This window comes from Callospermophilus lateralis, chromosome 9, assembly GCF_048772815.1.
Source record: "Callospermophilus lateralis isolate mCalLat2 chromosome 9, mCalLat2.hap1, whole genome shotgun sequence".
In the NCBI taxonomy this organism is placed as follows: domain Eukaryota; kingdom Metazoa; phylum Chordata; class Mammalia; order Rodentia; family Sciuridae; genus Callospermophilus; species Callospermophilus lateralis.
Genome location: NC_135313.1, coordinates 54,339,582 through 54,365,983, shown reverse-complemented (window position 1 = coordinate 54,365,983; position 26,402 = coordinate 54,339,582). Strand labels below are relative to the sequence as shown.

The window sequence follows — 26,402 nt, the reverse complement described above, 5'->3', positions numbered from 1 at the left end:
CCTCCACGTATGAAAGGCACACTTGGATAGATGTACCACTACTATCTGAATGATCCTATAGGAAAACACACATGTATACCCCTTGTTACCAACAACCTTGGAGATCATTACATCCAACGCCCTAACCTACTTCATCTAACCTACATGGAAATTCATTGGACGTGGACCACCCAGGCAGCTCTAATGGAGGTCAAGCAGCTGTGTTGCTTGTCTCCTAGGTCCTCCTACAGGGGTGTCTCCATAAAGAAAAACTCAAACCAAAGGGGCTCTTTACAGAAACTTCCACCTCTTCTAAATTTCCCAAAGTCACCCTTACCCTATTTTGAGGTCCTGCGTTTGTAAAACAATAACAACAATAAAACCCCCACCCTTCAGGGTCTATCCTTTTCATATTTAACTATTTAATATTAGCTAAAAAGTAATAAGCAGGACAGTCACTCAGGATTGGGGGCCGAGCACTCAATGTCACGCCAGTCAGAGACCTTGTTTGATGTGGCAGTGGTTAGGGACACTGATGGGAGTGATGAATTTTATTGATACATATATATTTTTTATCATATTATATGTTAATAATTATAGGCTAACACTTAGCTTTCATTTTAAAGATGTCATTAAAACACTTTACTTTTTTAATGTAAACTTTCCAAGTATAAAATATTTCTTAAAATAGTAATCAATGGTTAAAACCTCAGTTTTCCACAATGGTGGTAGTTTCAAAAGGTGATGGTCAAGATCAACAAGATTACTGCACATACCTTAATCCATCTACCCACCTCTCTTACACACTTACAGGCCACCTCTAAGGTGCCAGGAGCCATGCTAGGTGCCAGGGATATAAAGATAAATAAGAGACAGTCTCTGACCTTATTATGAGACAACAGGATAAAATGCACGAGCAGCCCAAGTAGCAGAGAGGAAGTACCACTAACCCTGCACAGAAAGGCCTCACAGAGATGACAGTTGCCATAAAGTACATCAGTCCTGACTACATGAACATTCCTACCCATTTGAAAGGAAAGGAGGCTACAGAGGTGATGAGAACACATAAAAATAAACACATCTCCACAATGTTTCTGTGTTCTTATCTCCCTTGGTGGTGGAAATGTTTTCCCCCACTGACACCCCCACCAGAGGCTCAGATTCTCCAGTACAAGGGAAATTCTCAGACTCGGAGACTTCCTCCATGCACTTGAACTTTTCTGTCAGCATGACTCATCTCAGCTGGCATGGGGCATGGGAATTACTGTTTATGCCACATAGTCAAGGAACGCTTCTGGAAGGGACCATAGGAATCATCCAAATAGCCCCTCTCATTTTGTGAACAGGGAAACAGGTTTAGAGGGTGAAATAACTTACACACAGTCCAACATCAAAGGATTCTTTCTCACACTATCCTTTTTCTGATTCTCTAATTTTACAACTCCTACCAAATTATTTGTCAGAGAGAGAAAGATACACCTTTGCTTCACTTTTGCTTTTAAATGCACTTCATGGTTTACAGGAGTTTTAGTGTGAGGGAAGGAGATCAGTATCGTATAATCTTCAGTTCTACATGAGCATGTTGAGGCTCTGGGGTTGGAGCTACTTGTCCCAAACATGTGTTCAGCAAGCAGCCACAGCTAGGGCTCCAACACCAAACTTCAGATTCAGAGTCTGAGGGAATTCTTCCCATACTCAGGCTCCAAGGCATTCACACCCCAGCAGAACAAGGTCTGGAAACTCTAGTTTTAGCCCCATACCTCCATCCCCCAAGCAGGAAATTAAGATGTGGAAGTCAGCCCTCTGAACCCCTGGACCTGACTGACCCAGGAGTCTTAGACGCAGATCAGACCAACTCACAGGAAGTTCAGCACTGAAACGATCTTCTATAAAGCCAATATTTGCCCTATACTATTTATATTTCTTATCAATAGTTTTATTACAATACTCTGATTAGACTAAATTCCTTTTGGGCATGACAATATATTTGAAAAGGAAAAATACATGTATAGGTATAACATTTAAAAAGAAAGATCAAAAAACTAACCTCCAAGTTACCCTCCTCAAAAGCAACCACTTGTATTTTGTGCTTCCTTAGGGAAACATGCCATTATATGTCCACATAGACATACAAAACAGCCTACAATCACAAGGTTCCGTTTACCCCACCCTCCTGTTTAATATATTCCAGAGATCGTTCAGGTCATAGAGTTATCCCACTACTTATAATGGTCAGCGTTTTGTCATATAATGTACCATAATAACAAATGACTCAATAGTGTAACAATCAGTACCCCCATTCAACTTTTGTTTCTTTTGGGGAAGGGCAGGGCATGGTATTGGACATTGAACCCAGGGTACATGCTAGGCAAGTGCTCTACCACTGAGCCACATCCTTAGTCCTTTTTATTTTATTGTGAGACAGGGTCCCTGTAAGTTGTCCAGGCTGGCCTCAAACCTCCCATCCTCCTGTCTCAGCCTCCAGAGTTCCTAGGATTACAGATATCACAGGTATGTGCCATTGTGTTCAGCTTCTAATCTTTTTGTTATTACAGATAATGCCACAATGAATATCCTTGTACATAAATGACTTCATATGTGTTTGAGGATATCTGTGAGATAAATACAAGTGGAAATGCTAGGTCAAATAGTACATGCATTTTAAATTATGACAGAAGTATCTATCAAATACCAAACAGCTCTATACAAAGGTTGTGCCTTTTACACTCCTACTGGTAATGTGGAGTGCCCATTTCCCTACCTTTTCCAACTCAAGTGACCTTTACATCTTACATCATACTGGCCTGTGGTACCCACTCAATAAATACATATTTGGGCAGGGGGTACAACTCTGTGGTAGAGCACATGCTTAGCATGCACAAGGCCTTAGGTTCAACCCCCAGCATTAAAATAAAAAATAAAAAAATTAATGTATAGGTCTCCTGTGTTCCATAATCATTTCAAAACTGGACCATTCCTAGTATCTTTTAACAACAAAATGGAGGCCAAAGACAAGAATAAATTTCCCCTGCAGAAATGTCGGCTTGCAAATAGCACTTCTTTAACCACCCATCTGTGCCTATCCATAGTCCAGCCAGCTAACCTTGGTTTGTGCTTTCTGAGCTGGCAGCTTACTTACAAAAGTAAGAAACAAAGCCTATAACATACAGAGATAAGGCAGGTGGGACAAAGTCCCAACAGGTGGAACACTCAAGCACAACAGTCCAATCAGCAACCTCACTCTTTCTAATATACAAGATAAACTTAAGGAAAAAAGAAGGCACTCTTTCTAAGGATGTGTCTCAGAAACAGGTGTCTGTTGGCCATTAAATTACATTTAGAACACATAACTGATTATAAAAAGAGCCAACAGTGATTTTGGAGACTACAGTCCAGGTTTATAAAAATAGTCAGTTAAGTAGGCAACCAGCTAGAGGTCTCACCTGCCTGAACAGACCCCAGGAGGGTTCATCTAGCTATCTAACATAAGCCAGATTTCAATCTAGACTTTTTAAATTATAATTTCTAGTACTTAAAAACTCATTTAACTATTAGGAATTATTCTAAAAACATACTTTTTTATTTTTTAATAGTTCTTTTTACTTTTATATGTATATAAAATTAGTTTACATTCTGACAAAATTACAAAAGCATGGAATATAATTTACTCTAATTCAATCCCCAGTACTTTTCCTTGTCTACCTCTCCTCCCCTTCCCACTTCCTTCCCTCTAATCCACTGATCTTTCTGAAAACAGACCTTAAAAATATTGTGTGGAATTTAACCTTAAGAGCCAAATTAATGGCCCATGAAACCCTGTTATCAGAAAATGTCTGATGTCTGACCTGCATCCTTCCAAACAAAACTATTCTTCCCCCATCCACAAGCTGTGAATACAGTTTGGTTTTCAAAGACTGTGGCTCTGCTTAACACAACAGGAGTAAGAGATTCCCAAGTCCTGAACCCTGCAAGTCATCTCCACTGCCTGGCTGCCAGCTTTCCCTACCAAGAGCAAAGGTGGCCCCAAATGCGTGTAGACCCTCGAGAACCACCAGATAGGATCACATCCAAGGGCTCCCCAAGACTTGCTGTGAATCAAGCAACAGTTCTCAGCTTCTGTGAGAAAGACAGCCTGACATCTGCAGTGATTTAAGGTCACAAAACACTTTCACTTGTATCATTATATCATTTAATCTTCACACTACCATGTGTGAGGAAGCCAAGATAAGGAAGGTAAAGTGTCAAAGGTTTCCTGGCTCATCAGCTGCCATCTGCAGCAGTCACAGATCCTCTCCAAACTGAGGAACATACCCATGTAAATCATTTCACCATTCAGTGAATCCTAACACCTCCCTTTCCTCCCTGTGCCCCCCAAAATAATTAAATTCCAGTCTGCTCTAAAGTTTGTTCATTGTAGTTGTGGATGGACTATTCATTAAAACCAGTTTTGAAAACAATATCATAAAAACAGGCCCACCCTTTCAGATGATCTCAGACAGCCCTAAATAAAAAATAAACACATGAGCTGGGTGCAGTGGTGCACACCTGTAAACACCTGTAATCCTAGCAGCTCAGGAGGCTGAGGCAGGAGGATCGTGAGTTCAAAGTCAGCCTCAGCAACAGCGAAGCGCTAAGCAATCACTGAGACTCTGTCTCTAATAAAATATGAAAAAGGGTTAGGGATGTGGCTCAGTGGTTAAATGACCCCAAGTTCAATCCCTGGTATCCCCAAATAAATAAGTAAATAAACAAACACATGAATTAGAAATCTCAGTCTCTTTCCTTTAGGACAAAAGCCATGAGTCTAACTAAAAATCTATGACTTGGAAAAAGTTAAAGTATGAAAACCAGTTGTATGGAGTTTTCTCAAGTAAATGTTCAGACAAATGTGGGAATTTATTTGCCATTCCTCATAAAAATGCCATTATACTATCCTTCAGCTGCCCCCGAAAATATACATCAAACACCTAACTCATCATACTGTCTATCCACTGCAAGATGTGGGATACCACCCAATAAATTTCTTACCACCTATGATTTTTTATTTTTTGGTACTAGAAATTGAATGCAGAGGCGCTTTACCACTAAGCCACATCCCAGCCCTTTTTAAAATTTTTTTTTAATTTTTCAATTTTTTGTTTTTTAAATTTTGAGGCAGGGTCTCACCTAAGTTGCTTAGGGCCTTGCTAAGTTGCTGAGGCTGGCCTTGAACTGGTGATCTTCCTGTCTCAGTCTCCTGAGTTGCTGGAATTACAGTGGTGCACCACTGCACCCAGCTCATCTAGGATAAATTTTATTCTAATTAGTTATATATGACAGTAGAATGCACTTTGATACATCATATATAGGTAGAGTATAATTTCTCATTCCTCTGCTTGTACATGATGTAGAATCCCACCGGTCATATAGTTATATATGTACATGGGGTAATAATGTCTGATTCATTTTACTATCCTTCCTTCCCATGTAGCCCCTTTCCTCCTTTCACTCCCCTCTACCTAAAATAACATCATTCTTCCATTGGTCCACCCATACCCTAACTGTGAATTAGCATCTGCATATCAGAGAAAACATTCAGCCCTTAGTTTTTGGGGATTGGATTATTTCGCTTAGCATGATATTCTCCAGCTCCAGGACAATTTTCTTTTTAAAGGAACTTTCTTCAGCTTGGACCTAGTAGTAGTTTAAATTATTTGCAGTACTAGGATTCCAGTGTCAAGTAAATCCAGGATTCAAAGCAATAAGCTATCAAGAACACCTACCTCAGGCTGGGGTTGTGGCTCAGTGGTAGAGCACTTGCCTCCACATGCATGGAGCACTGGGTTCGATCCTCAGCACCACAGAAATAAATAAAATAAAGGTATTGTGTCCATCTACAACTAATATTTAAAAAAAAAAAAAAAAAAAAAAAACACCTACCTGAGACTAGGTCATATCATTTTATAAATAAACTTTGGCCTAGGTTTCCTCATCTGCAAAAGGTTGGGGCTAGATTCATTCAGTGATCCTTAAAATGTTGCCTTCTAAATGCTTCTGATTCTATGATGCCTAAAATATAAATCTAAAAACTAACTTTGAATTTTTTTTTAAAAAAAGGGCTAACTTGGGGCTGGGGATGTGGCTCAAGCGGTAGCGCGCTCGCCTGGCATGCATGCGGCCTGGGTTCGATCCTCAGCACCACATACAAACAAAGATGTTGTGTCCACTGAAAACTAAAAAGTAAATATTAAAAAAAAAAAAAAGGGCTAACTTCAGCTACTTGTAAGATGCTCTAAAGCAGGCTGGGGATGTGGCTCAAGCGTTAGCGCGCTCACCTGGCATGCGTGCAGCCCGGGTTCAATCCTCAGCACCACATACAAACAAAGATGTTGTGTCCGCCAAAAACTAAAAAATAAATATTAAGATTCTCTCTTTCAAAAAAAAAAAAATTTTCTAAAAAAAAAAGATGCTCTAAAGCAGTACTAATAGAAATATAATGCAAACCACACACCTAATTTCACTTTTAATAGCCTAGCTAAAAAAAAAAAATTGAATTTAATTTTAATAACATGTTTAACCCAATATATTCAAAAATTTATTTTAACATGTAACCAAAATTATAAAAATTATTGAGATACTATAAGTGACACACTCAACACATATAACAACAAATCTTACCTAATGTGACAGCATGAAATATAGTCCCACCAAAACAATAAAGGCATATTTAACAGAAAAAAAAATTATACTAGCTAGAGGTAGTGATACAAATTTTGTTATCCCAGGTCCTGGAGAGGCTGAGGCAGGAGATCACAAGTTTAAGGTCAGCCTAGGCATTAGAGAGACCCTGTTTCAAAATAAAGAATAAAAATTGCTGGGGATGCTCAGTGGTTGAGTACTCCTGCTCCTGGGCTCAATTCCCAGTACTGCAAAAAATAAATAAATAAATAAATAAATAAATAATAAAAAATAGTAATTTAAATTTTAGCAAGACTCACAGCAGCACACCTGTAACCTCAGCAGTTCAGTGGCTTGGGAGGCTAAGGCAGGAGGATCACAAGTTCAAAGACAGCCTCAGGATCCCAACTTAGTGAGATCTAGTCTCAAAATATAAACAAACAAATAAATAAATAAGGGGTGGGGATGTGACTCAATGGTAAAACTCCTCTGGGTTCAATCCCTGGTACCAAAAATTCAGTTCTTCAGTGGCACTGTCCACATAGCACTCCAAAGCAACACATGGCTAGTTGTGACTACATTGTTGGGACAGTGCAATTCTGCAACACCCTACAAAGTGAGCCCTCCACACTCTACAGGAGTAAATTCTACTGAACCAAACTCTTTTGCTTGGCAAATTACTTCCTAAGGATACAATGAATATCCTAGAAACATTAGCCCTTCCAAACTACATGGGTAGTATTTACACTGCTAACAATTTGGATAGAAATAGAGCCTCAGGTACTTAGTATTTATTTCTGCTAGATATGTAAATTAACTTGAGTTTCAACTACTTTAAGATGTATACATTTGAAAATGCACAATACCTTATACTGTTATTGCTCATCACCAGAAGCAATGTGTACCTCTTAAAAAGATTATCATGTGTGTGTGTGTGTGTGTGTGTGTGTATGTATGTGTATATATACACACTATATATATATATATATATATATATATATATATATATATATATATATATATATATTTCTATTAAAATTAATGTAGAAATCTTTTCCTTAATGGTAATCTTTTCAATTAACTCACTAATTATGTAGGGGACTTATCTACTAAGGCTTCACATTGAGATCTGAGAATAAAGGATCACAGTGTCAAAATTCTGAGTCCAGATAATAATGGTAATGACCACCCATTTATCACTTACTTTGTATGTGCTCAACACTATTCCAAAACCCTTGTATATGCACACCAGTCCACCCAGGTGTGCCAGCATTTCCATCACTGACATTCCAAAGAAAGGAAAGGGGTGTGGGACTTGTGTCTGAAGACCTCCGTCTTAGAGACAGTGACATCCAATGCAGGCACTGTTATATTACAGAACCAGAGTTCTGATCCACTCCAGTAACACAGGCTTTGCTTTTCCTTCAGAATAGCTTAGGTCTCTAAGAAGGCTGCCAGAGAGATGAGTGCCACATGGGGCCTCTGCTGCTAACCAGCTGTACAAGGTGCCTATGGCTACCACCTAACCTCACTGTGGTCCCCACAGTGGAAGCCAAGACAATATCAGTCCTCACAGAATAGTTTTTCATTTGAAAAAGTATATGAATGCCTCTTAAAAACATAAAGGACAACCACAGGGTGAGGTAGTAATGCTATTAATAAATCCATCTCCCATTGCATCTCCCAAATGACCCTGAGAAGCATCTACTTTTAAAGTTTCTGGGTCTAGCCACTACATAAAAAATAGAAAATGAGATCTTAATTTGTTTATGTACCAGAATTTGCAATGGTGACAAAGGGTTGTAAATGTAAAAACCTTCCAGCTATGTCATCTCCTCAAGGGTCTTAGGTTTTCTCTTTCCCTTCACTGCTCTGCCTGTTTTTTAAGGTTAAAGCTTTTCTGAGGTAGTTATCACAAAATATTTTAAAGCCTTTAAAGAATGGATGGATGGGTGGGGGAAGATAAGAAGACAGATTTGGATTTAGCCTTCTGCGAATGAACTGCCAGTTCCCAAACTCCTGTTCATATAACTTCAATCCATATAAATTGCCTATGGACACTGGGTTTTTAGGCCCAGAAGCCCAGAGAAAGAAATTTTGCCATAAGTAAGGAATGGGTCTGGGAAAGGGTTCTATGAGATGGTTTAACAATCCTCACAAAGACAGGGAATCCAGTGTATGGGCTTATAATGACCCTAGAAGAGCCTGGGCTGTGGGTAGGGCCTCTGCTCAGCTGGGGTATGTGTAAGGCCTGGCCAGGAGTTGGTTTTCTGTTTCAGGAGGCCCAGTCTCCAGATATAGGCCCTCTCATCAGGCCAGGATGTGTGTAGGGAAGACCACAGGAGAATGAGAAGCATATAGCAAAGAGCAAAACAGGGCATGGATGTTTATGCCATTGTACAGCTAGAATTTGAGAAGGGATATTTTTCAAGTGGGCTGTGGAAAGCTCAAAAATCCCTGAAAAAGAAGAATATAATAGTAAGAATAATCACAGCTACCATTTGCTGAATACTAGCACTAGTACCTTGTGCTAGATCCCATGCCAAGTTTTTATCTTCCTTAATTTGAAGAACACTGTGCATAGACATCCATAATATAAAGGTGCTGACACTAAACACAACCCACAGTAATATCTACATAACCTCCCCAGGCCTCAGTTCTTCACCTAAAAAACAGGAAGATGTTCCTTACCTAGGGGTGTAATAGGACTGCACAGGACAAAAATGGTTAAAGTACTTAGCATGCGGCTCCCATGGTCACCACTGGCAGACTCCACATCTGCTTGCTTGAGGCTCACAGACAGAACCCACAGGAGAAAGGACACTTGTCTGTTTTTTTTTCTTTCCTTGGGTGAACAGTGATAATTATTGGGATTGGAAACCAAGAAAAGACTGTTACAGTGGATTGAAGATAGTAATTTGATCTTAGAGAAGGGCAAAAAGAGTCCCTGTGCACTATCTTGGGGAAGAAAAGAATCTTCTGAAAGTAGAACAACAACTTCAAGCTGGCTTTTTCTTTTCTTCCATCAATGGAATGAATACACTGGCAGATAAGTTCCTGCTCAAACATAGCAATAGTGGAACATGCAAGGCTGAGCATAAGTGATTTTATGGTGGGACCAAAAGGAGAAAATACATTTCACTCCTTTAAAAGATCCCTTTTAATGGCCAGCAGAGGTGAAATTTATTTACAATGGCAGATTCTCAATACACACGCTGAAGTCAAGCCCTCTAAGCCATAAGAATACTCGCTCCTACATAGCAGGAGCCCCACCCCCCGCCCCTGTCACATTCATTTTCCTACTCACCATAAACTTTCCAAACCCTCTGATGGCTTCCACACACCTTGTGTAAATTTGAAACACTGCACATGCTCCCCAAAGGCCTTCCAGACACCCCTGATCCATCCCTTTCAGCCTACCTTCTGGCTCATGACTCTCCTATTCCTGGGGCTTCACTTAAATCTCTAAGTCTGAGCCAAAAGATATCTATTGGCTTAAAAATAAAGTCTAGTGAGGGCTGGGGCTATAACTCAGTAGTAGAGTGCCCGCCTCACATGTGTAAGGCACTGGGTTCCATCCTCAGCACCACATAAAAATATAAGAAAAATAAATAAGTAATCACTGTTTAAAAAAATAAAATCTAGTGAAAATGTGACCTCCTCTAGGATGTCCTCTGTAAGTCAGGTGGAGGTGACATTTTCTCATGTAGCACTGTCATGGCCCTGTCATATGTCATATACTAGCTTGTATTTATTAAGTACCAACCTCCCAGTGGGCAGTTAGCAGACTCACTCTCATGTTTATTAAGTAACTATTAAGTAAACAGGCAAGGTACTAGATGTCAGAGTTACAAAAAGAGTAAAATACGGTCTCTACCCTAGAAGAATTCATACCCTAGGCTGAGGAGATAGACACTAACTAATTTATACTATTTATGAAATAAAAAACACCCTATAATTCATGTGTGCAAAGAGTCAAAGGGATAGATTAATTAGGCAATCTGAAAAACAAATACACTTCCTTGCCTGAAGAGTATCTGCTGTTATCCTAGGAGGTTAAATGATTTAATGCCATGTGTTGTGATGCCCACTTGTAAAATCGGTGACTTAGGAGGCCTTGGAAGGAGGACTGCAAATTTGAAGCCGGCCTCTACAACCCGGTGAGACTGTCTCAAAAAAGGACTGGGGTTGTAGCTCAGTGGCAAAGTACTCTTGGGTTCAATCCATAGTACTGTTTTTTTTTTTAATCCAACAATTTCATGCCCTAAAAGTTTCCTAAAATGTACAGACATTTAATAAATATTTGTGGAATGAATAAGTGTACATTATTTTGGCTCTGAATTCAGTATTTTCATGTATACCTAAGGTGTCTCCAGTTAAAGACTTCAAATTACTTAAGAACTGAAGGTACCATGTTTTATATAATTTATGACCTAACTATTAGTTGTAGAAAAATTATTTAACCTCACTCCCAGTGAGAGTACTTCAAAATTAGCCTGTAGGTACTCTACTGAAGTATTAGATCTTAAGAATTATTATCTCATACCCCTTCCACATACCCCTTTCAAGGTAACAATAAAATCGATGTTTTAAGAGAACAAATGTGTCTTGAAATGTCCATTAAAAGAATTATGCAGGGGCTGGGGATGTGGCTCAAGCGGTAGCATGCTCGCCTGGCATGCATGCAGCCCGGGTTCGATCCTCAGTACCACATACAAAACAAAGATGTGTCCGCCGAAAACTAAAAACTAAAAAATGTTAAAAATTACAAAAAAAAAAAAAAAAGAATTATGCAGGGGCTGGGAGTTGGAGCTGAGTAGTAGAGTGCCTGCCTTGCAAGTGGGAGGCACTGGATTCCATCCTCAGCACCACATAAAAATAAATAAATAAAGATATTGTGTCCATCTACAATTTAAAAATATATTAAAAAAGAATTATGCAATCTAGGTAATATAATAAATCAATATAATTGCTGATTATGCATATATTCCTAGAAGATACTAGGTATTTTCCTTAGGCTAGTGGTCAGAAAAAGATAAGTAGGGAAACTCATTTTGCTCCTATACACTACTTTTTTCCTAAAGCATCAAGCTATTACCATGTCATCTCAGCCTACTCAGCTATTGTACAGCTTCCCTTATTTTCTTACCTCCATACTCAGACTTCTTCAAAAAGTATCCAGTGAAAAGGTTGTTAAGAGTCAGAGAAAAGTCGGGCACAGTGGTACATGCCTGTAATCCCAATGGCTCAGGAAGCTGAGACAGAAGAATCATGAGTTCAAAGCCAGCCTCAGCAATGGTGAGGTAATAAGCAACTCAGTGAGACATGTCTAATAAAATAGGGCTGGAGATGTGGCTCAGTGGTCAAGTGCCCCTGAATTCAATCCTCAGTACAGTACCAAAAAAAAAAAAAAAAAAAAACCAGAGAAATATAACTTTTTTTGGGGGGGGGGGGGCGGTACTGGGGATTGAACCCAGGAGCGCTTAACCACTGAGCCAAATCCCCTGTCCTTATTTTATATTTTTAGAGACGGGGTCTAGCTAAGTTGCTGAAGCTGGCTTTGAACTTGCAATCTCCCTGCCTTAGCCTCCCAAACTACTGGGATCAAAGGCACGTGACACTGCACCTGGCTATGATTTTTAACTTCATCTCCTTGAAAATTAAAATAGTTGTGTTTAATGTATCTTTTCAGGACTAATTCCTTATAGTTGTAGACCTGAGTTATCAGTGTCACAATGACCATATCAACTGATATTATTTTCCGTGTGGTGTGGAGGGATCTGGGCAAGTCACTACCTATATAAAAAAAAGGTAGGCAGTCCCTCTGGTGTCTAGAATTTTCTCTACTATCTATGAGCTCTCTTCTATGATCTCCCCTCCCTGACAATGCAGTGAAACCCAGGCTTCAAAGGGTTTCTAGAAGTAGATACACCATGGGATTCTGCTAGGACAGAAACCACCACCTAGGAGTATCTTGAAATATATGGAGGCTGGATGGAATGCTTTCTGGTAGTGACAATGATGCTAAGTATCCTGTAATGTGGGACAGCCCTCCACTTCCACTCATAGCCCACACTTTAGTAAACACAAACAGAGCGCTATCTTACTATTCTTTAAAAAGGAGCCCCTTTTCTTTAGCATCTAATAGACTGCCATAGCCTTTAGACAAGAACTTGAGGAGGAGCAGTAAAACAGGCAAGGCAGAGTAAAGATTATGGACATTCAAAATTCCTGTTCTACCATCTCCAGTGGTGGCCTTGAACAAATGACTTAACCTCTTAGAATAGGTTTTGCCATCCATAAAATGGAGAAATCTCCATAAACTTATTTTCAAGATCAAGTAAGAGAACATGTCTAGGGCCTAATATACTATTAACAGGTTGTCAGTAAATGTTCATTTTTCTTTCCCATGAATTGCCAATTCTGTTGTATAGTCAGCCCTCCATATCCCTAGAATCTATATCTATGGACTCAAGCAGCCCAAATTGAATTAAAAAACAAAACAAAACAAAACAAAAAAACTGCTTCTGTACTGAATACTTACTCTTCTTTTTCCTTGTTATTATTCCCTAAATACAGAACAACAACTACTTACATAATATTTGCATTTGTTAGGTATTAAGAATAATCTAGAGATGATTTAAAGTACAAAGGACTATATAAATAGATTTTGTGCAAATATATGGTATCTTATACAACAGACTTGATTTCAGTGTCTGCAAGGGGGTCCTGGAACCAATGAGACAATGTCTGATAGCTTTTAACATGGAAAGCAGTTCTCTTCACAACACAGGCAGTGAGTTGGTAACATGAACCAAAATAAAATCATAATTGTTTCCTTAATCTCCATTATATTTTGTAGCACATACAATCACTGAGCTATAATTTATAGCACAATTATACCATTATCAAGTGAACTTTGGAAACCTAAGGGACATAAAAGCCACAGGCAGCTGGATACCAGAGTCTTCTCTGGAGATCAGACTTTACTTGTCAGGGTCAATGAGAAGAGATATGAGGTTGCCCCACTTTCCTTAGGATGCCTCACCCCACCTGTGCAAGGGGCGGGGTAGTCCCGATCACAGCTGGGAAGCCACTACCTGAGGATTCCCCCAAACATAGAGCGTGGTAAAGAAGTTTCTAGAGAGTACAAACTCTTGTCTGAAGAATGACGACCCTGAACCCACAGGCCATTCTCAATCTGGGAATCAGCAAGAGAACAACATCATATAAATTGTCAGTGGGGCCTACCCAACAGCAGAAACTAGCTCATCCCATTCCAGTCCTTTGAGATTGTATATCTTGTTATGTTTCATTGAGGACTACCAAGAACAAAAACACTTTCTTCCAAACTTGGTAATTTTTTCTATCACAAGTAAAATATAATAATTTTTATTCTTCATGATTTTCATTACCAGGATTTTAATGGTCAAAAAGGGCAGGAGGGGGACTAGGTTAAAAAAAAAAATCCATAGTTCTTCAACACTCTCTAGTCAAAGCAGCAAAGGTCCCTGGCTACAAAACAAACCAACAAAGAGTACAGCTCTTTGAAAACTCTTGAGAGCCCAAAGTAGCAGTCACACCCCTGTGCCTGTCCTACACAAAGGAATCAACAAAGCACTGTATTCATTTCCCCTTCTGTTCTAAGCTCTTAGGCAAGTAAATGGGTTGGATTCTGCATCCACAAGTAATATTTTAATTCTGTGCTTAAGCAGAGCAGAGAAAGAACTGTCAGATCTGAAACAAAGGACAGTTCCATACACCTTTATCAGTGGGCCAGCCCCCTTGTACACACAGTCAATACAGACCTCAAATTCAGATCATTTCTCTCAGAGACACTGGAGGCACTAACCCACCTCTACTGCCAGTTATATTCCTGACAAGAAAGGAAAAGGCATTTAATGGGAAAAATTATTCAAGAAAATATAAGTCTGCACTGCATAAGAATAAATGTTAACAATGAAATCTTTCTGTCCTGAGGACCTTTAAACACCTATTACATAAATCATTTGATACAAAAGTCACAAGAACAAATAAAAGAATAACATAGTTTTGAAATATTAAAGAAACAAAAAGGTCATATTAAAAGAATTTCAAACTACTGCCAGTAGAATTTTTAAAAGCTCAGCAGCTTTCTGAGGTGACCACACACACCCCACCAAAGGGTGCTGGAGAAGATGACAGTTGGGCCTCAAAAGATCTATCTGGCAACCTGGTTGGGGGGTGGGTTACAAAGACAGTATACAGGGCAGGGGCTAAGTCAGCTTCAGAAGGTAACACACCACACCCAAGTCTCTCAAGCAAAACTACTGTGCTGTACCCAGCCTCCAATACATACAATATGCACACAATTTGGAGGTTAACTCCCAGTTCTAAATATGTAAGCTCAAACACCATACAGGGAAGTACAAGTGATAGTTACTTTTTTTGGCAGATAAAACTCCAAAAACTGGAGTTGCTAAAAGTTGCCTAGGAGATTTACAGGTTTTGTTTGCAATAGAGGACGACAATAAGGAAGCCCAGAAATGCAGAACCCTAGGGTAGGGCAGTGCCCTGGCCTGGCCTCCAAACACCCAATCCCAGTTTCTGAGTATTCCATCCAATCTTTTCTATATGCTATCCCCAAGTAAGCTACCCACAGGCCACATTCCCAAGAAAATAAGGAAAAATTCTACTGACTCACTTGGGGGAAAACCTTTTTATAATAAGATTATCACTGAAATCTTCCCGAGGAATTTAAAGAGCTCAAGTTATATCTACTGAATTTCAAACATTCACCAAGCACCTTGAAATACAGCTCCCAGATTTAGGCAGCAATCATAAAGTTGTGAAGGCCAGTGACCAACTATAAAAATACTTATTTTCATGATTTAAGTAAGGCATCAGCTTTGCTAAGTTACTATATAGACATTTTCAATGGGTACCAAGTCCTAAGCTAGGTCCCCTAAAGCACTGGCTTTAGAACCTGATTGCACCTTGGAATCCCATGGAAAACTTTAAAACAGCAATGCCCAAGTTAACCCCCAGGGAATCCAACAATGTGGAACACAGTCTGGGCATTAGTACTTGAATACTGATTGTAAATCTAATATGGCAAAGCTTAAGAACCACTATTATAGGAAGCAAAAAGAAATACAAAAAAGTGGAAATCACTAAAACGTCCATCACCTAAAATGAGTAGATAACTAAAATATGATTTATCCATACAATGAAATCTTCAACAATAAAAAGAAAGACTCACTGATGTATGTTACAACATGGCTGAACCTTGGAAACATTATGCTAAGTGAAGGAAGCCATACACAAAGGGCAGATATCACCAATGTTGTAAGTTTCCATTCATATGAAACATCTAGACTAGGCAATCCATAGAGAAAAAAATAATAATAAGTGAGTGGTTTCCGGGGGCTAAGGGACTTTGGAGAAAATGGGAAGTGAATGCTAATGAGTATAGGGTTTTCTTTTGATGATAAAAATTATAGTGATGATTCCATAACTTTATGAATATACTAAACCACTGAATTAGCTTAAGTAGGTGAATCATAAGGCATGTGAATGATCCCTCACTTAAATTGTGTGTCCACCTCTCAAGGAGATTAAAATCCAGCTGTAGAGAAATAAAAAATCCTAGATACACAGGTAAGACAAGTATCAAGAAATATTTTCAAAGGCCATTAAAAAGAACTGCCCAAGTAATACGGGGAAAAAAAGAGCTACACTCAGGAGGCATCAAAGTCAAAGCAATCTGATGTTTTTCTTTTCCTACCCAATCATTTTTCTTTTATTCAAAAAGGTCAGATCTTTTTAGTGTACTAGGGATACTACAGGCCCAAAGTCTCACCAAACTTACGAAAAAGGAATGACCACTCAGCATTGCCAAGGAATTTTTTTTTTTTTACAAATTCTTCAGAATGCAAACTGTTGATGGACTATAAAAACATTCAAGAGTCAATAATCCACAGGTTCTTTGAAAGACTGACTTGGTGATCCAAATCTGACTTATATCCTGGATATGTCTTCCACCACTACAATAGTCCCAGGCAAACTCACATGCTAAAGTACACAAAAATTTCCAAATATGAAGCTTTGTAACACCTATGTATTATGGTACACATGCTGTGAAAACAATGAACTGAAAGGGCTTCCTACCCTCAAGAGTTCTTAAAATTAATACAAATAGCTAAAAGGTGTTTATTGTGGCAGGGGCTCACTCAAACAGCAAAATCCAATTTTAGACAAGGTGGGATTTTGTTTAACAGTTTTATTTTGTTTTTTAGGGGTGTTAGTGTAAGAATATTATTTGTATTTTCCAACACTGTTTGGGAATATAAATATTATATACTGGAATATATTTTTGCTTTTATATCCAAAAAACATACCATTATCAATTGAAGAAGGCTTGGCCTATATCTCAGTCTTTTTAATAAATATTTGCTGATACTTATTTAAAAGTAAGTAGCAAAAAAATTTCAGTAATTTCTAGAAATCAGATCATCAAAACATAAACTATAGCCAGGTATAGTGGTGCACACTTGCAATCTCCATGATCCAGGAGGCTGAGGCAGGAATACCATAAGTTTGAGGCCAGCCTGCAAAACTTAGTGAGACCTGTTTCAAAACTGTAAGGGCTGAGGATGTAGTTCAGTGGTAAAGTGCCTCTGGTTTAGTCCCCAGTATCAAAAAATAAACACACACACCACACTTACACACAACCTCTATTCCTTACTTTATAGTAAACCTGAAATACAGATGCATTTTTACAGTCATAGACAAAGACAAGCTAATTACTGCATCTAATAAACCTGCTTCCTCTACCCTGATGTCCAACATATTTCAATCAACTTTCAGAAGTGGCTGGGCCAGGTAAACACCCTGGGGACTCACCCCCATCAACTTTTAGACAAATAAATCATCCATGGATCATAAGTTCTGCAGCATGCTAGATTCAGGCAAATCAAGTCATAATTCTGAAAACACTTTGCTTAACAATAAGGACTAGGAAATAAAGTGTTTAATTTTAAAATGTACTGTTCTCAAAGCTCTAAGTAAACTTCAACTAAACAGACTTGAGCCCTTATGCTTGCTTCAATTCAGAAGTGCCAAAACAGGGAATTAGTGTTTGAGCCAGCAGGTTTTTGCTAGCTGTTTTCAACTCAAATTCCTACCCCCTGCCCCAATTCTACCCACTTTCCTTAAACCTGATTTAACTCTGTCAATCACACTTTTCACCATTCTCACTTCCAAACTTTAATTTTTTTTTATATATCGATGAACCTTTTATTTTATTCATTTATTTATATGTGGTGCTGAAAATTGAACCCAGTGCCTCACACATGTGGGGCATACGCTCTGCCACTGAGCCACAACCCCAGCGCCCCCAAACTTATTTTTGATCACTATTTCAAAACAAAAGAGACAATGGAATAGGAGAATATACCAACCAACAAAGGCAAAGGCTGAGATTAAGAAAAAAGGAAAACAATCACTGAAAAACATACGGCAGAATCTCAAACACTGTTGAAACTGCCTTATAAAACCATTAGTATATTAAAACAGTCCTGCCTCTCTAATGAAATCTACCTAGGTTTGTTTCTGAAAAAGACCACAGGCTGCAATTTCATTGATGGCTTATACTCTCACTCACTGAAATTAACAAGATCCACCTCGCTCCATAGTAAGTGGGAAAGATGCAAATATGAATCTTTCATTCCAGGCTCTTCTGCTAGTATTTCTTAATCTATCAATTTGTTAAAGGGTGGGCTTTTCCTCCTGCTTCAAGGTTAACTCCTCTTTGTTCGAATTGAAAGTGGGGATTCTGAGCTCTGTGTCAGACTACATAGATTTGAATCCTCTCTGGGCCACTCAACATTTGGGTCACTTTAGAGTACTGGACCTTTCTCTGTGCCTCTTTCCTAACCTGGAAACTGGAGATAACAGTATTTCCCATGAAGTCACTGTGAAATTATTTATGAGTCAATTATCATATTGCCTAGTACACAGAGGTGTCCAATAACTTAATCTGTTATCATCTTAGTGCCAAATTCTTCCTAAACACGGAAAGGTTAACCTGGCTTAAAGAAAAAGTGAAAAAGAAATATATATATATATATAACTCCCTATAATTGTTTTCAGTCAGAACAAAGGATATGCTAAAAAAAAAAAAGCATCTGTTCTGTAGTCACAGACTCCTTTCTCATGCAGCTTTGTTAAGTGTAAGTCATCCTGAATAAAAATAAATATTAAGAAAAATGATGCATTTGGCTTACAATGCTTCCATAGCCCTAAAAAAAGACTAGGAGTTCTCCTGTTGCTGTTGGTTTCCCCGCAATGTTTGGGTTTTTTTTTTTTTTTTTTTTTTGGTACTGAAGATTAGAACCCAGGGCCTCGTGCATGCAAGGCAAGCACTCTACCAACTGATCTATATCCCCAGCCCTCCCAGCAATGTTTTTAAGGACCCAAGTTAATAAGTGATATTTTTAAATGGCCCTTATTATGTTTAATGCAGAGAGACTGATGTGAGTTGTGCAGTTATCCTCCTACCTGTGGGCTTCCACAATGTCCCAAGAGATTTTCCACATATCTAAAAGTCAGACTGTTTTTTGCTTAACATTCATTCAAGAGATGAGAAGCTTGTCCTGTTTTTATGCTTGACTTTTAAAAATAATCTTATCAGTCTAACCCAAGATCAACTTCATCCCTCATCTACAAAAGTGCTTTATCTTTCCAAGACACTCTTGAAAAATAACTGATGGTTCTCTCTACTTAATGAAGATATAGAATCAGTCTGGCTCTTCTTACTATTTTGTTTCTCAACACATCCTTTGCAGAGTGAAAACCTGTAATACCATTAATACCTAATACCCAGTTCACACCTGGATAGTTTCTTTGACCTTTTGTTCAAATCTTTGACTCTTCAAACCTTTCTTACTGCAATGATTTTAATATGAATCACAATTATAAACATGAAACTGATTCTCAATTTTACTTCATTTTTTCATTGTCTTCAAATATGCAAAATGATGTGTTTGATAAAAATATCCAATTTTCCATCTTTGCAAACATAACTGAAAAATTCGTACTTATGAGAAAGGAGTACATATTTTATGCACTTCTGTAGATGGAATGCAATACTACACAGTAAAGAAAAAATACTAAAAACCAAAGTTCATTTACATCATCTATCTTTTCCTCAAACATTCCTACTGATTACTAATGAACAACAAAAAATCATAACGTACAATATACTTCTTCCTAATAACCAGAACCAGGAGAATTCGATCGCAACCATTTCTGGGAGGAAAAGTTCAAGACAAATAATTTTAAAAGGAAAAAAATGTACAATTAATATGCTGTCAGTAACCTAAAAGCTTACATTACCTCTTCGGGATCAGTCTCAAACTCTACATTTAAGAGCATAAACATATTTACTGTCCTATAAATTTTTCCCCCTACAAACTCAATTATCCCCACCATTGACAAAAGAACAATCTTCTTTTAAAAGTTCCTACAAAGTATGAACAGAAACTTTTTTTTACTTTTATAATAATGTACAAAACAATATCAAAATATTATGAAACACCAGTATCCCATCCTCTGCCCTTACAAAGAAAAGGTAACACGATAAGAAACTGAGGCAAATTCTCAAATAAAAAATACAAAGAATTCATGGGATAAATAGCTGAAAGGAATAAAAATTTAGTAACAGGCTAAAAGCAATAGAAATTCTAATCTACACTCACAACTCTTACCCTTGACAGCACAGAACAGAATATCCTGCCTTACACATTTTGAAATTGCAATTTTAAAACGCTAAATCCAAAGACAAAGCCACCCAGGGGAAAATAACAATTGCGCAACAGATCAACAGCTCCAACTTGTCCCTTGGCCCCAGCGCGGCGAGGTTTGCACGCTATAAAGCAGGAAAGGGCCAACTGAGGGCCGCCGTGACAGCCAACCGGCCACTGTCACTGAGGCCAAGGCCACGAATGCTAGGATCCACACAGAGAGGCACCGCGCCCCGAACAAGAAATCCTGGTCACTGCCCACTCAAACCTCACAGTCCGCGGACTGGCCCTCATGTTCTGCTGCGGTGCAAGGGGCCAACCCTGGGTTCCCAGCCCAAACCTCTCTCCTGACCCAAAAGAGCGCACAGAAACGCGCGCGGCACCCCTCTCTGCCGCCGGCCGCACGTCGGGGGATTCCAGCGCGCAGGGCACTTCGTGACTCCCCCCCCCCCACCTCCGGGGATTGGGTTTTCTAGATCAAAGCTTCCAACGCGTGATCCCATGGATCCACTGGTTAGGTTACTTGGCAAAGTAGCGCCCACAGACGGCCCAGCGGGGTGAGTGCGCGGTGCCACAGCCCGTACCCGCCTAAGTGGTGGGGCCCGGGGGTGGGGGGACACGGCGGGAGAGGAGGGGCTCCAGGCCTAGGCCAGCAGGAGACCTCAGCTCCCCCGAGAGCGGCCCCGTGACTAGGCACATTTTTGCCGGCTCCGAGTCTGGGGAGCCGCGCAGCCCCGGAAAGGGCCGGGCCGCGCCGGCTCAGACTGCCATCGTCCGCCCCCTCCTGCCCCGCAGCCTCTCGGGCCGCTCAAACTCTAGGACCAGGCCAGGGTTCGGGGTTCCAGCTTCGAGGGCCAGGGAGCGGACGTAGACGCTTCCTCTTCCCACACACGCTGGCACAGCCCCCGAACCTCTCCCCACACTTCCACCCAGCCATCCTCAGGGGCCGCAGGTACGTTGACGGACTGACCGTCCGGCGTGTCCCCACTCCCTTCACTGCCTCAAGGGTCGCGCAGCGGCTCCAGTGTCCGGCCGCTGCAGTCCAGGCTCTGGCTGTCCCTCCCAAGCCGTGGTTCTCTCGCGCCCCAGCCCCAGTCCCGACACCAACGTGGAGCCCCGGGGCCAGGGAGCACCTGCTGGGACGGCAGTCCTGGCGGCGGCAACTCCATGTCCATCATGCTGAGCTGGAGATTGCGATGGGGCTCCTCGACGGCGACCCTGTCCCGGCTGCCAAAGCGCGGCGCGGACAGGGCAGCACTGGCGGCGGCGGCAGCTCCTGGGGGCCCTCGGCACTCCCCGTTCGGCTACTCGTCCCGAGTTGCGGGCCAGCCCTCTGGCCCGCTCCGCCTCCCGCCCCCTGAGGGCGGGGCAAGATCCCGGGCCCTTCCTTTCCCCGCGGCCCGGCTGCCGAAAATCCCCCACCCCCGCCCCGGCTGACGCAAGAAGCTCGGTGTCCGGGGGCGCGAAGGGGCGGCGGGCTGGGGTCCTTTGGAGCGGCCTGAGGAGAGGTAGTGTTCCACCCCGGGTCCCCGCGCTCAATTTGTCCTTCCCCGCATAGAAGGACCGCCCTCTTGCCCGAGAGATTAAGAGTTGTTTGACGAAGGTGGCTTGGGCTCTGGCATGAAACAGTTTAAACAGTTGGAACAAACACGCCCGGAGCCCCTGTAAAGGCGCCGGTATCGGAGCTGCGCCTCGCTGATTTGGAGTTGCAGAACCTTGCCCATTTTATCTCACCCCACCGCCCAAATGTGGCGCCAGCCCAGAGGCGGGGGCCGAGGATTTGGACCGCGGCGGTGCGTACCGCCAACTGCCCTCTGGCCCTCGGTCCCCTCCGGAGCTGGAGCCAGAGCCCTGCCCAGGGGAGGTGTGGGCCACGCTGCGAGCTCGTGCTCGCAGTCACCCTGAACGCCCTCGCACTCTCTCTGAGCTCTGGTCGCCGAGGGCAAACGAAGGGTGTTTGGGTGGGTTAGGGTTGCCCACCAAGAGCTGAGCGGGAACGCGAAGACCTTTCTCTTCCCTCCAAAGCACGCACAAACCACAGATGGCGTCCTTCAACAGGACAACACGCCAAAATTTTAGAAATTTTCAAGTACTCGCGATATAGTTAAGAAAAATATAAAGTTATAAAATGATTGAGGGGCTGGGGTTGTAGCTCAGTGGCAGAGTGCTTGCCTAGCATGGGTGAGGAACTGGGTGCAAGCTTTAACATCACATAAAAATAAAGGCATGCTGTTCACCTACAACTACAATTTTTTTTTTAAATGATTGATATAGTATAGACCTGTTTTGTAAAAACCTGTGCCTAGGCATGAAGAATGGTAACTTATGTATTAACAGTTGTAAAATAATGAATTATTTTTCTTTCTCTTTGCTTTAAATGTGTTTTTCTACTGTGAATATGCATTACGTCTTTACATTAAAAACATTTAAAAATTAATCATTGCCTACAGATAACAAAGTATTTGAAAACAAGAATAGTGTGAACTTCTACAAGTTTTTTAAAAGAGGCTAGATGGTTTTGGGGGTTTTTCTCTTACACATCAACACACGAACTCTGGAGCAAGCCTACTTTGCAGTTTCTAGCTTCTCGGAATTATTCAAAACCAGGTGAAGCAGATAGTACCAACAGTGGTTTTACTCTTTCATTCAAAAACCTGACTGTAGCAGATCAACGCCAGCCCTGCGCCCGCCCCGCCCCTAGTCCCCCCCCCCCCACCAAAAAAAAATAAAGAACCCTGCAACAGCTTACTTTCCCTTGGTTGCATAATTTGACACGCCCAGGAATTACATGTAGGTTTACATGTTCAAATATTCTTTTAGATAAGTGAAGTGTAATTACTTGTAATTGAAGCAGGCTTCTCCAACTTGAATTAAACCTCAGCTGTTGGGTAAAAATCCTGCAAAATGATCCCCACACTGAAAACAAGTTTGGGAGAAATTGTTTACAAAAACCTCATACGAAGAAGGCAGACATCATAGTAAAATGACGTTTTGGGGTCAAAGGAAACAACAGTACATTGTTAACCATTCAGGTCACTTATTAAAACTACTACGTCAGAGACGTGGACAGCTAACCAGGAGGTAGGAGATGCTCAGTGGCTATCCTGAAGGCATTCATAAAGTCTTTGGTACTTCCTTGTTAAGCAACCTTTCCACTGAGTTTAGACTGAATGAAATAACCATTACCTTTACAAAACTACAATTTGCTGGGAGTATATTATTTCAGGAACCTGTAGAGTACATATTTTCAAAGGGAGGAGAGGAATATGATAAGTTTGAACATGCCAAAGAAAGAAAAATAAAACATGAAAATCTGTTTGACATTGAATGGTGGTTCAGCTCTAGAAAAGGAAATCTGAGTCTCAGACCACCCATGCCAAGGAGGTTCCCAGTCTTTGAAAATATTGAAATACAGTTGTCCTCTTGTCTCCTCAAAGAGGGCCAAGGAGAACCTCGGCCCTCCTTGCCCTCTAAACTTGCACTCTGTGCTATGGAGGCACAGATAACTACGTGTTGAGAAGCACCAGGGGAGCAAGAAAGAAGAGGTTCTCTTTTTTTCTCTCCATTTCTGGTGTCCTTGAGAGCCAATGTACTGCCAAGCTCTTAATTACATGAGTGTGCGCATACGTGTGTGTGTGTGTGTGTGTGTGTGTGTGTGTGTGTGTATGGTATTGGGATCCAACCCAGAACCTTTGCATGCTAAGCAAGCATTCTACCTCTGAGCTACACCCCTAGCCCTACTATTTTCCCCCTAATTGGTATCACATTCTACTGATCCCTGAACAGTTTCATTAATTCTTTGCTGTCTTTGAAAAGACAGACAGCTCTCCACACATGCTTGAGAAGTGTCAGAACTGTGATACCTTGCCCCCAAATCTCACAAAAGGTAAGCATCAAGAAGGAAGCCTTCTGAGTGCACAAAGTTTGGATAACGGTAATGCAGTGACCCATTGTTCCACCTGCTTCTCTTGCTCTCATCTGTCAAATTCCGAGACCCAAGAAAGAACCAAGGCTGCTGCTTCTATCATTCCTCCTCAGTTATACCCCTTGTTGGAACAAAAAAATATTCATACTCTCTTGGAATTATAATTGAAATTTTACTTCATACAGCATATTGGGAAGTAAATTTCCAAAAATGATACCAAAAAAACCCCACCCCTCCCAATACTGAAGCACATGAGTAGTACCCCTACGTTGAATCAAGGATGGCCCTGGGGTTTGCTTTAAGTTATTGGAGGCCAGGAGTGCCACTATGCCAGGTCCCAGCCTAAGCCTGAATAAAGCCTGACAGCTTTCAATTTTATACTCTTGGAATTTAGTCATCATGTTAGAAATCTGACTACCTTCATGAAGGAGAAGCCACACAGGATGAAACTCCCAGTGGGGAGAGAGGCTATGTGAACACAAGGACCAGATATTTGAATGTCTTGGACTTTCTTTTTATATATATATATATATATATATATATATATATATATACACACATACATACATATATGGTAGTTGGACACCATACCTTTATTTTACTTATTTTTATGTGGTGCTGAGGATTGAACCCAACACCTTGCACGTGCTAGGTGAGCGCTCTACTGCTGAGCCACAACCCCACACACACTCCCCACCCCCCTGCATCTTGGACTTTCTAGCCCACCTAGTCAGGAAACAGAACTCCAGCCCTGCTAATGTCAGACTGCAACCACATATGAGAAACTGCAAGCAGTGGAAGACTGGCTGAGCCCAATCTACCCAAAGAACTGTGCAGGAGTATAATAAATTGTTTTGAGATGGCTTACTTCATAGCATTAGATAACAAAAGTAGTATATATTGAATAGCAAAAGCAGGATGTCTCCAGCCTGCTTTATATTTGTTAAGCATTACTGTGAGCATGTTTAAAGATGATTTAATAACATCTCAGATCAGTAGAAAAGAATTGACTTCCCTGGCAATGAGGATGTTGTCTTTCCCATAATACATACTTTTTGCTACATACAAAGCAAATGACCTCATCATGCCACACATCAGTTTTATACCATTAGATAGGTGATAGTGAGATATTCTCCTTATTAAAATACACTTAAAGAATACAGACATTCCATCAATTAAGTAAATTTTTTATATAAATGCATATTAAGGTTCTGACCCTGATAAGACTTCATTTACACCAGTTATATAACATTCTTGCTGACTATCTGCTGAGGGAATTTGAACTTCAGGAGAAAATTGCCCATTGAATAAACTGAACTCCAGTATAGTAGAGTCCAAAGTAATTTATGTGCAAACTTTGCACACCTCACTATGCAAACTACAGCTATAAAGAGCTGCATATCTACAAAGCCAGTTTTAACTGGTGTAGTTTCCTGTTCACAATAGAAACAGTGCCCTTCAAGAACTGCAATGCAGTGAGTAAAGGAAAAAAGAAATGGAGGTTTAAAAAGAGTTATTTTGAATTATGTGTGTTGATATAAATATTTTTGCATAAGAAAAATGCTGTCTGTACCCCAAGTGGCAATTATTTATTAATCTAATTAGTTGTAAATTGATAATTTTTTGCCTGTCTGTATTTTACTAAATAAACATGTATTATTTTAATCATCATCATCAGCAGCATCAAACCACTGGATCTATTTTATTTTCAAATTGAATTTCATTCACATGCTTTGCAGATCTTTCCATCTTGTATTTATTTGAGTGGAGCCTAGAGATTTCATCCACACATTTAATTGTAGTTATGGTAAGGGTATGAAAATTCTTTCCTCTTCCAATGTACTGCCATTATATGCAAAGTTTCACTCAGAATAGTAGTTCCCAGACAAAGAAGAAATTTTATGAGTAGAGACTAAGAACTGCAGCTTCATAATTATATGCAAAGTTTTCCATATATAACACTGCCATTATAGGGAGAATAAACAAAACATAGAAAAATGCTTAGGTACAGAACTATGTCTGGAAGGTTGATTTGTGAATATTAGTTTTGGGAGTAG

At 40.4% G+C, this 26,402-nt stretch overlaps 1 protein-coding gene and 1 long non-coding RNA gene across 5 annotated transcripts in view; one reads left to right on the top strand and one right to left on the bottom strand.

Annotated features, from left to right (window-relative positions):
* Nfe2l2 (NFE2 like bZIP transcription factor 2) overlaps positions 1 to 21,742 on the bottom strand; it is a 30,986-nt gene extending 9,244 nt beyond the window's left edge. Inside the window, exon 1 of one of the 4 annotated variants that reach the window (XM_076865693.2) lies at positions 21,554 to 21,742. In XM_076865693.2, the coding sequence (XP_076721808.2) occupies positions 21,554 to 21,598 (45 nt within the window). In that variant the 5' untranslated portion in view covers positions 21,599 to 21,742. Of the gene's footprint in view, positions 1 to 5,145; positions 5,169 to 20,384; positions 20,448 to 20,943; positions 20,967 to 21,553 lie in introns of those variants that run through there. The other 3 variants (XM_076865695.2, XM_076865694.2, XM_076865696.2) reach the window with 3 other exon arrangements.
* The window catches only part of LOC143642135 (uncharacterized), a 39,022-nt gene continuing 33,831 nt past the window's right edge, over positions 21,212 to 26,402 (top strand). The window contains exon 1 of the long non-coding RNA XR_013155596.1: positions 21,212 to 21,372. This is a non-coding gene — a long non-coding RNA (uncharacterized LOC143642135). The remainder of the gene's footprint in view (positions 21,373 to 26,402) is intronic.